Raw genomic sequence first — 16,350 nt, 5'->3', positions numbered from 1 at the left:
CCTGCTATTATTGTATTGTTATACTACAATAATATTTATCCTTTCAGAGCAGTTAACATTTGCTTAATGTGCTCAATTATGGGTGAATATATGATTCTGATATTTTCGTGGTGAATTGACCCCTTTATCATTATATAATGACTATCTCGTCATCATTTATGGCTTTAAGTCTATTTTGTCTGATATAAAGTATATCTACCCTGCTTTCTTGGTTTTCGCTTGCATGGAATGTTGCTTTCCTTTCATTTTGAGCCCATGTGTCCTTAAATCTGAAGGAGTCTCTTGCAGGCAGTATACAGTTGTGTCTCAAATTTTTAAAAAATCCATCCAGTCACTGTGTGTCATTAATTAGAGAATTCAATCTATTTACTTTTTGAGTACTTATTGATAGGTAAAGACTTGGTAATGTCATCTTTATTCCTGGCTGTTTTGTATTTCTCTTGTTCCTTTCTTCCTCTCCTGCTACCTTATTTTGTGAATTGACGATTTTCTGGAGCGGTATGCTTTGATTCCCTGCTCCTTATGTCTTGTGAGTCTACTGTAGATATTGCTCTGTAGTTACCATGAGTTTTACATAAAATATACACGTATCAGTCTACATTACACTGATAATAACTTTAATCACATACAAGAACTCTATACTTATTCCCCTCTTCATGCTTTTGATGTCACAATCATCTTTTATATTGTATATTTATTAACAAACTATTGTAGTTATAATTATTTTTAATACTTTTGTCCTTTAACTTTTGTAAGAGTTAACACCACTGGGGAAGTTGGGTGCTTATATACTCTCCCTTTCTCCACACTAAGATCTCTTTTGGCCCTAAGCTGTGTCACACTGGAGGAAGGGTGATGCAGGTAAGGTCAAGCTGTTTCTCTCATCTACTCCAATACCTCCAGATGTACTTTTTTACTCAATGGTGTGCTGAAACTTCTCACCTAGAAACTTGGAATTCCACAAAGGCTGATGTCCACGGGTGACTGCCTAAGATAGTGTTTCCCAGGGGCTCCCAGAGTGCAGCTGAGGGCTTGGCGCCTCTTCATGAGCCACTGCGTGGCCCACAGCTGAGTGTGCCCCGACACACAGGCGGCTGGGACTCTTCTCAGGCTGCCATAGGATGCAGAACTCCACAGCTCCCTCAAAGGGACTTCTGTCCATGGATGGATGTCACACTTTCATTGGTGGTGTTGGGGAGTCAGGGGACAAAAATAAGGGACATCTTTTGCTCCCATGATACTGGTATCAGAATCTTTAGAATTGAAAGTGTACTTGTTCTCTCTAGGGTAACTTTGATTCCCATGATCATTAAGCCTGGACTTAAGCTTAGATTCCAGTATTGGAAGGGTAATAATTTTTTAAATTTGTATTTTGTCCACTTCTCTTGACTAGTAAATCCTCAATATGGATCCTGTTTTAGAAGAACCAAAAACTCACCAACCATTCTCCTATTTTTGTTCTAAAACAGTCACGTCTACCAAAAGGCTGTAATAGATATTGCAGGATAAGACCAATAATACATAGCCTGATGTTCTGTGGGAGATGAAGGAGGAGCTCAATTTTAGGTGCTCAAAAGGCATCTAGACAGGTAAGAATGTGTCTGCTGGAGATTATTAACCACCAACAATATATAGAATAATACCAGTTCAAAATGCAGCCACAGAAACATCCTCCCAGTTGGTAGAACACAGTAACAGCAGTATATATGCAAAAATAATACTTAAAAAATGAAGACTGAAATGTAGATAAGTCTGTCAACAAAGGAGCATTGCCTTAACACATGGGAAAGGAAGAAGCACAAATTGAGAGTAAAAAAAGAGTCTCTTTCAAATGGGTTATACAGAAAGTATTTTTGAATTAAGAACTAAACTAGGGACTTCAACTTGGTCAAGTTAAATGGGTATCAAGGATAAGGCAGAAACAGTCAGAATTCATATTTACCACAAGTACATATGATCCAATAATTTAGTACTGGCTTACAACTCCTTAAATCTTGCAAGTCTAGGTGCTAATTAGGTCTGGTCATGCATTTGAGTGGTGTGTATCTAAGCACAGTGGTAGAAATTAAGATAGCACTAGCTTAGGGTAGAGGGCAGATGCAATGGCTTAGAATCGCACAGGAGTGGATAAAGGAGAACATTGTAAATTTCACTGGATTGACAAGATAACCTGCTGAATCCTTGTTTAAGCACAAGCGATTTTTTTTTAAATAGAAAATACTGAATTTCTATATTTAAACAAAGAGCTTTTCCTGTTCTCTAATAGAAACTCAAAGAAAAATGGCAAGCCTAGAATTAGCATTTAACAATGAAATAACATGTTTCTTGCAACATGTTATGAACTTCCAAAAGCAGCACAGGAAGAAGACTCACCAAACATATACCATATAACTGTGACACTTCTGAGAGATGAGAAGACCAAGATTCTATTTAGGGATTAAAATAAGCGACATAGTGACTTTTCTTTAAGTCCGCAGAAGCAATCTCCTTCATCCTCTTTCAATATGAAAAGTTACTGAGTAAGTTTTTAGCAGAAAAAGAATTGTAACATCATCCAATATGGGTAAATAAGTCTGCAAAGCAATCTCCTTCATACTTCTTTTTCAATATGAAAAGTTAATGGATAGTAAGTTTTTGGCAGAAAAAGAATAAATAACATCATCCAACATGTTAACATCTCCAAATTGAAAACTACCTGAAAACGCTGCTTTTAAAAGGGCAACACACACACACAAAATAATCTAAAATAAAATACAAAATAAGCAAACAAGAGCATTCGTTTTTGGAAAAGCACTGCATATGTTGCAGATTCATAGGCAATATTTTATATTAAATACTGTAAATATCACCCAAATTGTTAAAATTTCTTAAAAATTTCTCAAAATTGTCAGCCATTATATGAATATAATCTTTTATTTAAAAGAACACTCTGATATTTTGCATTTTAGATATTTTAATAGTTTTATTTGGCAAAGAGAAGCCTAAGAATTTTTTAAAAAACATTTCCAGAGGGAACACCCTCTACCATAAAATAAATTTGTTTAATTTGGGAGGACAAATGTATATTTTTGACATATGTGCCAATTTTACAATTAATACAAAAAAGATAAAGTTAGTTGAAATATTTTAAAAATGTAAAAACCAGTCCAGGCATCATAACTATACAATCTTGCTGTAAAAGTTCTTATATCAAATTCCATCCAAAATATCTATGCAGTATACTAAATTCAGTTGCTCAAGTCACTCTTTACTGCCGGCTGGCTTTTCCGTTTTCTGTTGTCTCCATTCTGGAAAATAGGAGGGAAAAAAAGTGCAGGTAAAATAAAATATTCATTAACTACCCGTATTTTTTCTCTTTATCAAACTTTCAAATGAAATTAAAATCTAATATAGTCACAGAACAGAACAATGTAAACACTTTAGAAAACAACTAACTTGAGGGTTCCTGATGGTTAGTTTAACGTCCTTGTTTTGCAAATGAGTGAAAATTGAGGGAGGCCCAGAGAGATTGCGTAAAACTAAAGGAAAAAATCTTTACCATTTAGACAAGAATTTATTTCCTTTTCTACTAAAAAAATTTCTTTATCAATATATTTTAAAGAGAATTTCTTCTAAAAAAGCAATTAAAATAACCATGTAAATTATTTTATATTTATCCTAATAAATTTTCAATTATTTGTAGATTTTGGATTTATTCAATTAAACTCAATATTCCTAATACTGTACTACTTACTAGGAAAATATTTTCTCCCTGTCATTTTATACAAGGGTCAGTGCTACATACTAAGTTTTCTTTATGATTTTTCCCTCTATGATGTTTACTGAACATTCATGGTTACAATGAACAATATCAGGTCTTTTACAAGCACCAAAAATTTAAGAAAGTGATTTTTTTTCTCCTTTTAAGTAACTTTATCAAAACTACTGAACACAAAAAACAGGCAGTGTTTTAAACTTATTAAAATAAGGCAATTAACAAAACTAATTTCTACAATAAATAATACAAACCCATTTTCCTCTTTAAGATGTTGATATAACTCAGCTCTGTTATTAACAGAGTTCAAACGTCCAGCAAACTCCTGATGCTTTCTGGAATTGGCAGTGTTGATTCTATTACTCCATAAAGATAATAAGGACACTGGCCCTGGTGTAATATTTGAAAGAAGAGAAAAAAAGTAGAACAATTAATTACTTCAAAGTTTACAAATTTACCTCTAATTCTTGTTCACTTTATATGAATTTAAGCAATATCATCTTCTCTTTATTCTAAAATTTTTATGTGTTTAGGGATCTCCAAGACCACCTGCTAGAGTTTAGTGATTTTCTAGAAGGATTCAAATTAACTAAAATTAAGCTACAGTCATAGCTAAGAATCATTACAGCAGCACAGTAAGAAGACATAGCCAGCCCAGTGTGGCAGAAAGACACAATAGGCAAAGACCAGAGAAATCCATCTACAGGCTTTCTATGTTCTCTCCTTCCCATGAGGGTTCATACAGAGTGCATACTTCTTCCAGCAGCAAAAATGCAGCCATGTGTGTACAATATTTCTGTCAGAAAAGCACAAAAAAGTAAGACTCAAGAGTTCAATAGAGGCTGGGCACATATGCATTCTCTTCCTAACTACAACTACCAAAATTCCAGACTCCTGGAAGCAAAGCAGGTGTTTAATTCAGATATAACTTCATCATTTGGGGAATGTTTCAAAAGCCATATTCCCAGATGTCAGCCAAGGGGCAAACATGCAAGCAGGCTTTTCTAATGATGATATAGCCTCAGGCCTGCTACAGTTAACTCTTTCCTACACAATATGAAGAGGCAAAAAACATTCCCTAACACCATATACAAAAATAAACTCAAAATGGGTTAAAGACCTAAATGTAAGACCATTAACCATAAAACTCCTAGAGGAAAACACAGACAGAATACTCTGAAATAAATCATAGCAATGATTTTTTTCTGATCTGTCCCCTAAAGCAAAAGGAAAAATAAACAAATGGAACCTAATTAAACTTAAAAGATTGCACAGCAAAGGAAACCATCAACAAAATAAAACCAAAACCTACTGAATGCAATATCTGCAATTGATATGACCAATCAGGGGTTAGTATCCAAATATATAAACAGCTCTTACAACTCAACATCAAAAACACAACCCAATTTAAAAATGGGCAGAAGACCTGAATATGCATTTTTCCAAAGAGGAAATGCAGATGGCCAACAGGCACATGAAAAGAATTCCAATATCCTAAATCAAAACCACAATAAGATATCTCCTCACAGCTGTCAGAATGGCTATCATCAAAAAGAACACAGATAAGTGTGAAAGGAGGTAAAGGAAGTCTTTCCTGAAAAAGTAGTTATTATCTAAGTTAAAATCTGAAATGATATTCCTTAGCGAGAGGGGAGAGGAGACATTTGTGACAACAGCAATTCTGGGGCTTTATACATTCCACCCTATGGACCCATGGTCATTTAAGTCATTCTCTTACTAATGCATGTTTCAGTTGCCTGAGACATTTTGTTACTACTAATAATTTTTAGAGTTGTATTTTCCAAACAATGTTGAAACATTGTTTAGAATTAACCTAAATTAACTGCATCCTAATCAGCAGTGGAAAATTCATCAAGAGATGGGAATACCAGAACATCTGACCTGCCTCTTGAGAAACCTGTATGCAGGCCAGGAAGCAACAGTTAGAACTGGACATGGAACAACAGACTGGTTCCAAATAGGAAAAGGAGTACGTCAAGGCTGTATATTGTCACCCTGCTTATTTCACTTATATGCAGAGTACATCCTGAGAAACACTGGGCTGGAAGAAGCACAAGCTGGAATCAAGATTGCCGGGAGAAATATCACCTCAGATATGCAGATGACACCACCCTTATGGAAGAAAGTGAAGAGGAACTAAAAAGCCTCTTGATGAAAGTGAAAGTGGAGAATGAAAAAGTTCGCTTAAGCTCAACATTCAGAAAACGAAGATCATGGCATCTGGTCCCATCACTTCATGGCAATTAGATGGGGAAACAATGAAAACAGTGTCAGACTTTATTTTTTTGGGCTCCAAAATCACTGCAGATGGTGACTGCAGCCATGAAATTAAAAGACGCTTACTCCTTGGAAGGAAAGTTATGACCAACCTAGATAACATATTCAAAAGGAGAGACATTACTTTGCCAACAAAGGTCCGTCTAGTCAAAGACATGGTTTTTCCAGTGGTCATGTATGGATGTGAGAACTGGACTGTGAAGAAAGCTGAGCGCTGAAGAATTGATGCTTTTGAACTCTGGTGTTGGAGAAGACTCTTCAGAGTCCCTTGGACTGCAAGGAGATCCAACCAGTCCATCCTAGAGGTGATCAGTCCTGGGTGTTCTTTGGAAGGACTGATGCTAAAACTGAAACTCCAATACTTTGGCCACCTCAGGCGAAGAGTTGACTCACTGGAAAGGAGACTGATGCTGGGAGGGATTGTGGGCAGGAGGAGAAGGGGATGACAGAGGATGAGATGGCTGGATGGCATCACCAACTTGATGGACATGAGTTTGGGTAAACTCCCGGAGTTGGTAATGGACAGGGAAGCCTGGCGTGCTGCAATTCATGGGGTTGCAAAGAGTCGGATACGACTAAGCGACTGAACTGAATCAGCAGTGGCATATGAGTAACAAGATAATTTACCGGGAGACGTTTATTTAAAGCCTATTATTTTGCAGGTACCCTGGCAAATGCCTGACAGACAAATTTGATAAGACTGCCTCTATCTCTAATTTCAAAGAAACTAATGAACTGGAGATTATTAAGATGTATTACAATACATATTACAATAGCAGTACATAAAAAAACAAACAAACCTCCCTAGGATGAGCTACCAGTAACTAACCTGGCCAGCCTTGAGGTCTTTCTGTATTACTAAGGGTGCAGTGGTTAAAAACCCAGTCCTTTGTCATACCATTTCCCATTCACCCTGAAATAACTGAATTTAGTTTACCTTCAAGATAACTAAGGCCTACAATAAAAAGCTATGACCAACCTAGACAGCATATTTAAAAGCAGAGACAATACTTTTTTGACTAAGGTCTGTCTAGTCAAAGCCACGGTTTTTCCAGTAGTCATGTAAGGATGTGAGAGTTGGACCATAAAGAAAGCTGAGCATCAAAGGATTGATGCTTTTGAACTGTGGTGTTGGAGAAGACTCTTGAGAGTCCCTTGGACTGCAAGGAGATCCAACCAGTCAGTCCTAAAGGAAATCAGTCCTGAATATTCATTGGAAGGACTGATGCTGAAGTTGAAGCTTCAATCCTTGGGCCATGTGATGCGAAGAACTGACTCCTTAGAAAAGACCCTAATGCTGGGAAAGTTTGAAGGCAGGAGGAGAAGGGGATGACAGAGAACAAGATGGTTGGATGGCATCACCAACTTGATGGACATGAGTTTAAGAAAGCTCTGGGAGTTGGTGATGGACAGGGAGGCCTGGTGTGCTGCAGTCCATGGGGTCGCAAAGAGTGAGACACCACTGAGCAACTGAACTGAACTGAATTGAAGTGACACGAGGAGCCATGAGTAGCTCTTCCTCACACAAAACATAGAGGACTCTGTACAACAGAACTAAATTGGAAAACTTTTTACATAGTTACCACAGTTCTGCCTTACCTTTTGATTTTTCTACCGGTGGAGTTTCATCCATCTCAACAAGAGGCTTTTTATTTGGAGGTTCTGGGGAATCAGGTGAATCTTTTATAATCTCAGCTTCAGCCAGCTCTTCTTTCCCACGTTCTAAGATCCCTTTTAATCTTCCAGAGGGACAAATAATAAAAACTTACACATTAAAAAAAAAACTTAACAAGTTTACATTCTTAGAAATCTAAAAGGCTCAGTAATTAAACTAGACTTTGCAAATCAGCCTTACTAAGATATCTGCTGTCACAACATAAGCCTAGGAACAAATCAGGAACAAATCAGAAGCTAACCCTCAATTTATAATCAGGTAAGAGAACTTAATGAATATAAATACAACTTTTCCTTTTTCTTCATCATAGTGTCATTATTCCGTCATGTTGTTAGCTGTAAAATGGTGCTAAAATTGTAAAAAAAAGGTGGCAGGGGGGAATATAGAAGGGTAAAATGCAAAAGATCAGAAATAATATAATCTTTGGAAAATAATCCACAATTTTAATTTTTCTAAAGATATAGACAAAACACTATTTCAAATTAGAACTAAGATTAAGAAATCTACTAGAATTTGTTCCCACTAGTTTATGTACTGTGAAAATGTATTTATGTTCCATAAGTTAGGAACTTAACTCCAAGCTTATCTTGAATTTCATGTACTTGAAGATCAATGGGATCAGAATGAGAATACTCTTCCCTCCTCTTCTTAAAGACAATTTTGTGTCAGAAACTCAGCAGCCCTAAGGAAGAACTGAATTTCTAAGGCCAAAGAGAATAAAAGTATTCTGCCTACTTACGAATGAAATAATACACTTTTCAGTATTAGCTTCAAAATATTCACATGGGGAAAGGGAAGGGTGGTGATGGTGAGGGGAATGGATGTGGATATATATTAAAAGAGGTTTGCTACAAATTGATTAACTATCAAAAGCAGATAATAGGTGACTGACTGTTCTACTGCTGCATATGTCTGAAATTTTCCATGTAAGTTCTGCTTTTAACTATTGCCATTATGATAGTTACCTGGCTCTTTGCCTGATTTCTGGCAAGAAGGCAGAAGATGAATTCAACTAATACGTCATGATATTTTTTATTTATAGATGTTTACTATTTTTTGTTTTTTTCAAATTTAACCTGACACCTTTCTGAGGAAAAAGAATGTACTAATGAGGAAGGTTTCCAGAATAGGACTATGATCTTCTGTGCTTTCAAGTGTTTTTCCTATGCCTATTTTTATAGCAGCGTCTTTCACACTTTGCTATAAATCGCTTACTTACTTGGTCAACCTCTACACAACACTATTCATCCTTCCAGGGTAGGGATCTTATGCCAAATGTCTGGCATGTGATAGGCATTTAAAAAATATTCACTAAATAAAGAAATAAAACTATGCCTTTGATGTGCATAACACATAAAAGCAATTACTGATAACAAAAATCATGTATTATGATTTCAGAAGTTAATTAGGAAAAACTGAACACTACCTTTGCTGTTAAATAGTGGGGGGGGGACCTCTTTTAAACTCAAGAAAGACCTTCCAGATTTAAAGAATAATAACAGCTATAAAGTAAAATAAACACATTAAATGCATTACTAATAAATAAGGTCTGAATGTTCAAATGTGTTGCATGTATAATGTCTTATGACAGAAGGCACCACGGACTATGTTAATATCAACAAATCACCTCTCAGAATCTTGCCAGGATTTCTCCTGTTCATAATCTTTCACTGCTTTCTCTGACTTGTCCTCTTTGTCCTCCCTCTTTCTTCCTCGTTTCTTTCGTTCTTCTTCTTCTGGGGGTTTGCTTCTACATGCCATTAGACATTCCAAGACTCTTTGATGTTTCTCCGAATTGTTGATATGGGCTCTGACAAGGGTTTCTAATTCATTCCACATGATTCGGTACTGCTCATCTCTAAAGTAAAGATGTAAGAATAATGTCCTTACAAAATATTCTTTAAATAATATCCAAGTGTCACTTGTTAATGATGAAGTTAAAAGAGATAATGAAACATGGGCTTCCTTTCTCTTCCAGTGGTGCAATTCTAACTGATAATGTGTCCAATTCATCTATTTTATGTTTTTTACCATTTCATCTTAATCCTATGTATGTGTAGATATACACACTAAAACACATAATTTACATGTGGAATAAGTTAGCTCAAAAAAAACAACAAACCCAATAAGCATCAAATAAATGTGACATATGAGAAAGAAAGAAAAAAACTTACCTTTTAGGACCTTTTCCTCTTGTACCAACTGTGGAAATAGGCAGAGGATCGTTTTTTCTTTCCATATCAACTAAGTTGTATATTGTTTTTTGACAGTTTAATACATCTTCTTCTGTCAAAGACTCTTTCACAATAACACTGGCTAATGGAACTACCTGTCAGATTCCAAAAAAAAGGAGAGAAAAAGAAAATCTGTCATGAAAAATAAGTATCAAAGCATCTAGACAGAACTTGAATTGATTTTAAACATCACCATGGAGAGCTAATCTATTACTATCATTTCCATTTTCTATTGTTTAACTGTAACAAACACATATAATTTTATTCTTTGCTTGATAAATGTTATCTATAAATGATATATTAATCCAAAAGAAAAACAAACTATTTCACACTTACCGCTTGCATATTAAAAATGGTGGTCTGTGAAATAATCATAGGCCAGTAACGGGTGTGCTTTTCTAACTGATCTTTTGCTCGTTCCAAAGGAATCTCAAGACTTCCATCGATTTTATATCTGGGGTCTAGAAAAGGAGTTAATCTGTTTTCCCTCATAAATTCACCAAAATCCTAATGATAACCAAATAAAATAAAATTAGAAACTATTTTCTAGTGTTTCAGTGTGGATTACATGTAACAGTCTGTTCCCCTGATGTCTTCTGTCCTGTGATATACAACAAAGCATTTTCTCTAGGAGACCACCCTCCACACACTAATTTTTTCCTTTCTTTTTGAGCATGAAACCCAGCCTTTACTCAATGGAGATTAAGAAAGGCTCAAACATAAATACATTCATGGTTCCTTCCACTTTTTAAAACCACTCATTTTTCTTCACATCTATAATTTATCTCTTTTCTATTATATGCAGATAAAAGACTAAGTTCGTCACATTAAAATACCATTCTACTTAAAAATTATCTTAACACAACATCAAAATGTTAACAGTGTTTATCTTTAATGATGGAATTATAGGTAATTTACATTTAATTTTTCACATTTAATTGTTATCATTCACATTTAATTGTTATAACCACCTTAAAAAGTAGACAGTCATGAAATATCCAATATAATAGATGGGTAGGGAGTGAAAAATTCAAATAAGAACAATGTAGTTTCTATCAAAAATAGACCCAATTGCCCTGTATGTACCTATCAATAACACAAACATTGACAGTGTTATTTCAAAGTAGCAGAATCCAAACATTTAAAGGTTTATGCTTGGCACTTATGTTACTAGAAATTAAAATTCAGCCTAAGGTATTAGTTCAAATCAATTTCCACTCTTTCCTATTAATTCCATCATGTCAATGCTATCCACATACATCTCAGCATACACTGAATACATAGGGAAGATGACATAGTGATAAATAGCTCTTTTGAGCACATACTGCAGGAAATTCACCTAATTAAAATAATAATAAAAAATCAACTTCTCTAAACTTCTTTCTGCTACAGGTCTTAACATGCAATAGGCCTTCTACATGTTTGCTGAATTGATCAACTCAAAATTTATAGATATTAGTGTCTTACTGTAATCCGGTAGTCGGTAACTCTTCCTCCACATCCTTCACTAATTGAAGGTGGATCTTCTAGAATGGATCGAGAACTGCTAAGGACGTGCAAAAAAATCTCTCCTCCATGGCTACTAAGCATATGACTAATGACTTTGGAACCTGACTTTCGTGGTTGTTCCAATAAAACAGAACGGCCTGTCAAACACAAAATTACTCTTATCAGTGATGGAATCCAAGTGGCTCTCAATTTTTCCCGTAAGATTGACATCTAGATTTTTCATTTTACTTATTGCCCCTCGTATTTTAACTAGCATTGCTAATTCAATCTATCTGCATATCAAGTTCTAAAAATTTGAATGCTAGCCTTAGCCTTCTCTTGGTTACTCCAAGCTTACACAGGTATGTAAGATAGTTTTCCAGAATAAGTATAGTGGTCTCTGGTATGTTTGGTTTCATTCAGTTTCAAGTTCATATAAAAATTTTCTTCCTGAACGTCAAGAAAAAAGTGGGACAACTCTTTATATAAGAGTTGTTAACCCTCAGATTATCAAAGCTACAAACCATTTTAGGGAGAAAGCAAGTCTTAATTCACTTCTACAATACCTCCCTATCAGCAGTTACTGTTACTACTTTCTATTTTACATGACCAAATGTTATTTAATCTGGACTTTACCCAATCTGATAATCAAACTGTGTTTAATAGAACAATTGAATTAACTTTATGATAAAGGCAGAGTAACTCTTTACTACAGTGGTTCCAAAACCTAGTTATTATAAGAATCACCAAGGAGTCACTGGAATTTAGATTTGGCAAATGGAATTCAATAATTTGGCCTAAAAAAAAATTTTTTTTACTCAAAGAAACCACAGATTTAAAGTTATATCTCTAAGAACCACATCACATATCACTGAAAATAGAATGTTTATTTATGATATAGTAAAGAGAAATAAGTTCATTTACATTTTATAATTTAAAATTCAATAGGCCATGATAATCTACATTCTATCTTCCAAAAAAATCAACTTAAGACTCTAAATGTCAATTTTTAAAAATAAAAATACCAAAAAATATACTAAATAAATTTACTTAGATACAACAGTCTGAAAGACATAAAGTCAACTTATTTTTAAACATTAGTAAAACTGTTAAAGGATATTTATACTATTTTAAAACAGCTTTGGGCTTCCCTGTAGCTCAGTTGGTAAAGAATCTGCCTGCAATGCAGGAGACCTGGGTTCAATTACTGGATTGGGAAGATCCCCTGGAGAAGGAAATCACAACCCACTCCAGTATTTTTGCCTGGAGAATCCCATGGGCAGAGGAGCCTCGTGGGCTACAGTACATGGATGGGGTCGTAAGAGTAGGACACGACTTAGCTACCAAAACCAAACAGCTTTGGAAAATAAAACGGTTATAGACTATATTTAAGCTTTTCCAGAATTCACATTTTCACATATTCTAATGATTCACTTGTAATGATCTCAGTAAAAACAAATAAAGAAAGTTACCATTTAGAAGAAAATTAGTAAGGCAGGAGGAAGGTCTACTATTTACATCTACAGGTGAAATTCGGTAAGCGCCAGTGCAATAGTGTAATTCTGAAATAGAAGAAAATACTGATTTGAAAGAATATAAAGAAATATTTCTACAATTAAAAGAGAAAAATAAGCAAAAACAAAAACTTGTTCTTTGAGCCCCTAAAATAATGAAAAACAAAAATTCAAAAAGAAACAAGTGAACCCTACCTAACACTTAAAAAGAACCTTTTGATTTATTCTTTTCACTTTCAATTATTGTTAAGTACCTACCAATGTTATTTGTCCTTGGTGTGCACCACTTTAATGTTATTGTTTCTTTAAATGAGCCTTCTCTACTGCTGCCACTTAAATGGTTATCACCTTTAAAAATAATTTAGAGAAATATTAAGATTATTAAATAGATCACAAACTTCAAATGTGTGCCAAGATTTCTGAAAGAGTTTAAGCTTTATAAGAGAAAATAAGTCGGAGAGAACATCTTTTTTATTAAGCCTCTTAGAAAAACACCAGAGTTTGGATATTAGTTATTATTAAAATAGGTACTTTATTTTCCTTCAAATTTGTTATTAATAACTTAAATCATTTTATTCACTACACTAAAAATCAACAGCAAAATTTTTTACATTTCAAGACTCTACATCTGTTTCCCTCTGACACCATTAAATGATAAAATAATGTGGTTATGTAACTAAACCTTCAGGAATCTAAAATACGTAACTCATTTTTCTGAATCCCAATAAATTTATTAGAAAAAAACATAAAATGAGGAGTCTATAAGTTAAATATATGAGATATAAGTGAACACTTTTTGTCTTAATGGAGTAAACAGATGTCAAAATAATGACAACACTGAAGTCTTAGACTCCTCAAAGTCATCCAAGAGGGTTGAAATCAACTTCTCCCAAACTCCTGTTAAGCTGAGACCTCTTCCCACAAACAATAAATGTTGTTAACAACATCTAGAATGGTAAATCTTTTCCAGAAGGTTTTCAACATTTTTCAGTTCAGTTCAGTCGCTCAGTCGTGTCCGACTCTTTGCAACCACATGAATTGCAGCATGCCAGGCCTCCCTGTCCATCACCAACTCCCGGAGTTTACCCAAATTCATGTCCATTGAGTCGGTGATGCCATCCAGCCATCTCAGCCTCTGTCATCCCCTTCTCCTCCTGCCCCCAATCCCTCCAGCATCAGGGTCTTTTCCAATGAGTCAACTCTTCGCATGAGGTGGCCAAAGTATTGGAGTTTCAGCTTTAGCATCAGTCCTTCCAATGAACACCCAGGACTGATCGCCTCTAGGATGGACTGGTTGGATCTCCTTGCAGTCCAAAGGACTCTAAAGAGTCTTTTCCAACACCACAGTTCAAAAGCATCAATTCTTCGGCGCTCAGCCTTCTTCACAGTCCAACTCTCACATCCATACATGACCACTGGAAAAACCATAGCCTTGACTAGATGGACCTTAGTCAGCAAAGTAATGTCTCTCCTTTTGAATATGTTATCTAGGTTGGTCATAACTTTCCTTCCAAGGAGTAAGCGTCTTTTAATTTCATGGCTGCAGTCACCATCTGCAGTGATTTTGGAGCCCCCCAAAATAAAGTTTGACACTGTTTACACTGTTTCCCCATCTATTTCCCATGAAGTGATGGGACCAGATGCCATGATCTTCGTTTTCTGAATGTTGAACTTTAGGCCAACTTTTTCACTCTCCTCTTTCACTCTCATCAAGAGGCTTTTTAGTTCCTCTTCACTTTCTGCCATAAGGGTGGTGTCATCTGCATATGTGAGGTTATCGATATTTCTCCCGGCAATCTTGATTCCAGCTTGTGCTTCTTCCAGCCCACCGTTTCTCATGATGTACTCTGCATACAAGTGAAATAAGCAGGGTGACAATATACAGCCTTGACGTACTCCTTTTCCTATCTGAAACCAGTCTGTTGTTCCATGTCCAGTTCTAACTGTTGCTTCCTGACCAGCATATAGGTTTCTCAAGAGGCAGGTCAGGTGGTCTGGTATTCCCATCTCTTGAAGAATTTTCCAGTTTATTGTGATCCACACAGTCAAAGGCTTTAGCATAGTCAATAAAGCAGAAACAGATGTTTTTCTGGAACTCTCTTGCTTTTTTGATGATCCAGCATTTTTAGTTGAGCTCAATCAGAGGAATCACTATCAAAGGCAATTATAGTTCTACAAAATATATTTCTTAAATAGTAAGACTTCTGAAGGGCTTCCCATATGGCTCAAGTGGTAAAGAATTCACCTGCCAGTGTAGGAGAGGCAGGAAGGAGATGTGGGTTTGTGTGTTGGGAAGATCCCCTGGAGGAGGAAATGGCAACCCACTCCGTATTCTTGCCTAGAAAAATCCCATGGACAGACGAGTCTCATGGGCTACAGTCCATAGGGTTGAAAAGAGTCAGACACGACTGAGTGACTAAACACAATGGTTGAAAGTCAAAATTACTCCTTCATCCATGCGCTGCAGAATGGAAGTTGTGTTAGCAGGCATGAAAACATTAATCTCACTGTATGTCTCTTGAGATATCGGATGTACTGTGCAACGAGCAGTAACGTTTTGAAACAAACCCTTTTCTCTGAGCAGTAGGTTTCAACAGTGGGGTTAAAATCAGTAGACCCTGTTGTTACTTAGAATCAGTAAACCATGGTGTCAACTGATGTGCTATATTATCCAGGTTTTGTTGTTACGCTGATACAGCACAGGTGGAATAGATTTAGCATAATTCCTAAGGGCCCTAGGATTTTCACAATGGTTAATAAGCATTGCCTTAAACTTAAAGTCACAAGCTGCATTAGCCCCTAATAAAAATGTCTGCCTTTCCTATGAAGCTTCGAAGTCAGACACTGACTTCTCTCTAGCCGTAAGAGTCCTAGATGGCATTTTCTTCCAATAGAAGGCTGTCTAATCTACACTGAAAATCTGCTGTTTAGTGTAGCCAACTTCAGTGATTACTGAGCTCGATCTTCTGAATAACTTGCTGCTGCTTCTACATCAGTAGTTGCTGCTTCACCTTGCATTTGTATGTTATAGAGTTTCTTTGCTTAAATCTCATGAACCAGCCTCTGCTAGCTTCAAACTTTTCTTCTGTATCTTCCTCATCACTTTCAGCCTCCACATAATTGAAGAGTGAAGGCCTTGCTCTGGATCAGGTTTTGGCTTTTGGCAATACTGTGGCTAGTCTAATCTTCCATCTAGACCACTGTAACCTTCTCCATGCCACCAATAACACTGTTTCACTTTCTTATCATTTCTCTGTTCACTGAAGTAGCACTTTTAATTTCCTTCAAGAACTTTTCCTTTGCATTCACAACTTGGCTAACCGTTTGGCACAAGAGGCCTCACTTTCAGCCTATTTTGGCTTTCAACACACCTTCCTCACTAAGCTT

General features: G+C 35.9%; 1 protein-coding gene across 4 annotated transcripts in view; it reads right to left on the bottom strand.

Annotated features, from left to right (window-relative positions):
- Positions 1-2,942: 2,942 nt before the first annotated feature.
- The window catches only part of INTS13 (integrator complex subunit 13), a 33,848-nt gene continuing 20,440 nt past the window's right edge, over positions 2,943-16,350 (bottom strand). For all 4 annotated transcript variants that reach the window (XM_069585518.1, XM_069585516.1, XM_069585515.1 and 1 more), the window contains exons 9-17: positions 13,222-13,311; positions 12,922-13,011; positions 11,429-11,607; positions 10,298-10,468; positions 9,902-10,056; positions 9,355-9,585; positions 7,652-7,791; positions 4,009-4,144; positions 2,943-3,287 (exon numbers count right to left, since the gene is read on the bottom strand). In XM_069585518.1, coding sequence (XP_069441619.1) covers positions 3,248-3,287; positions 4,009-4,144; positions 7,652-7,791; positions 9,355-9,585; positions 9,902-10,056; positions 10,298-10,468; positions 11,429-11,607; positions 12,922-13,011; positions 13,222-13,311 — 1,232 coding nt within the window. In that variant the 3' untranslated portion in view covers positions 2,943-3,247. The remainder of the gene's footprint in view (positions 3,288-4,008; positions 4,145-7,651; positions 7,792-9,354; positions 9,586-9,901; positions 10,057-10,297; positions 10,469-11,428; positions 11,608-12,921; positions 13,012-13,221; positions 13,312-16,350) is intronic.

This window comes from Ovis canadensis, chromosome 3, assembly GCF_042477335.2.
Source record: "Ovis canadensis isolate MfBH-ARS-UI-01 breed Bighorn chromosome 3, ARS-UI_OviCan_v2, whole genome shotgun sequence".
In the NCBI taxonomy this organism is placed as follows: Eukaryota; Metazoa; Chordata; class Mammalia; order Artiodactyla; family Bovidae; genus Ovis; species Ovis canadensis.
Note: the sequence above shows the minus strand (reverse complement) of the source record. Positions and strands in the feature narration are given on the sequence as shown.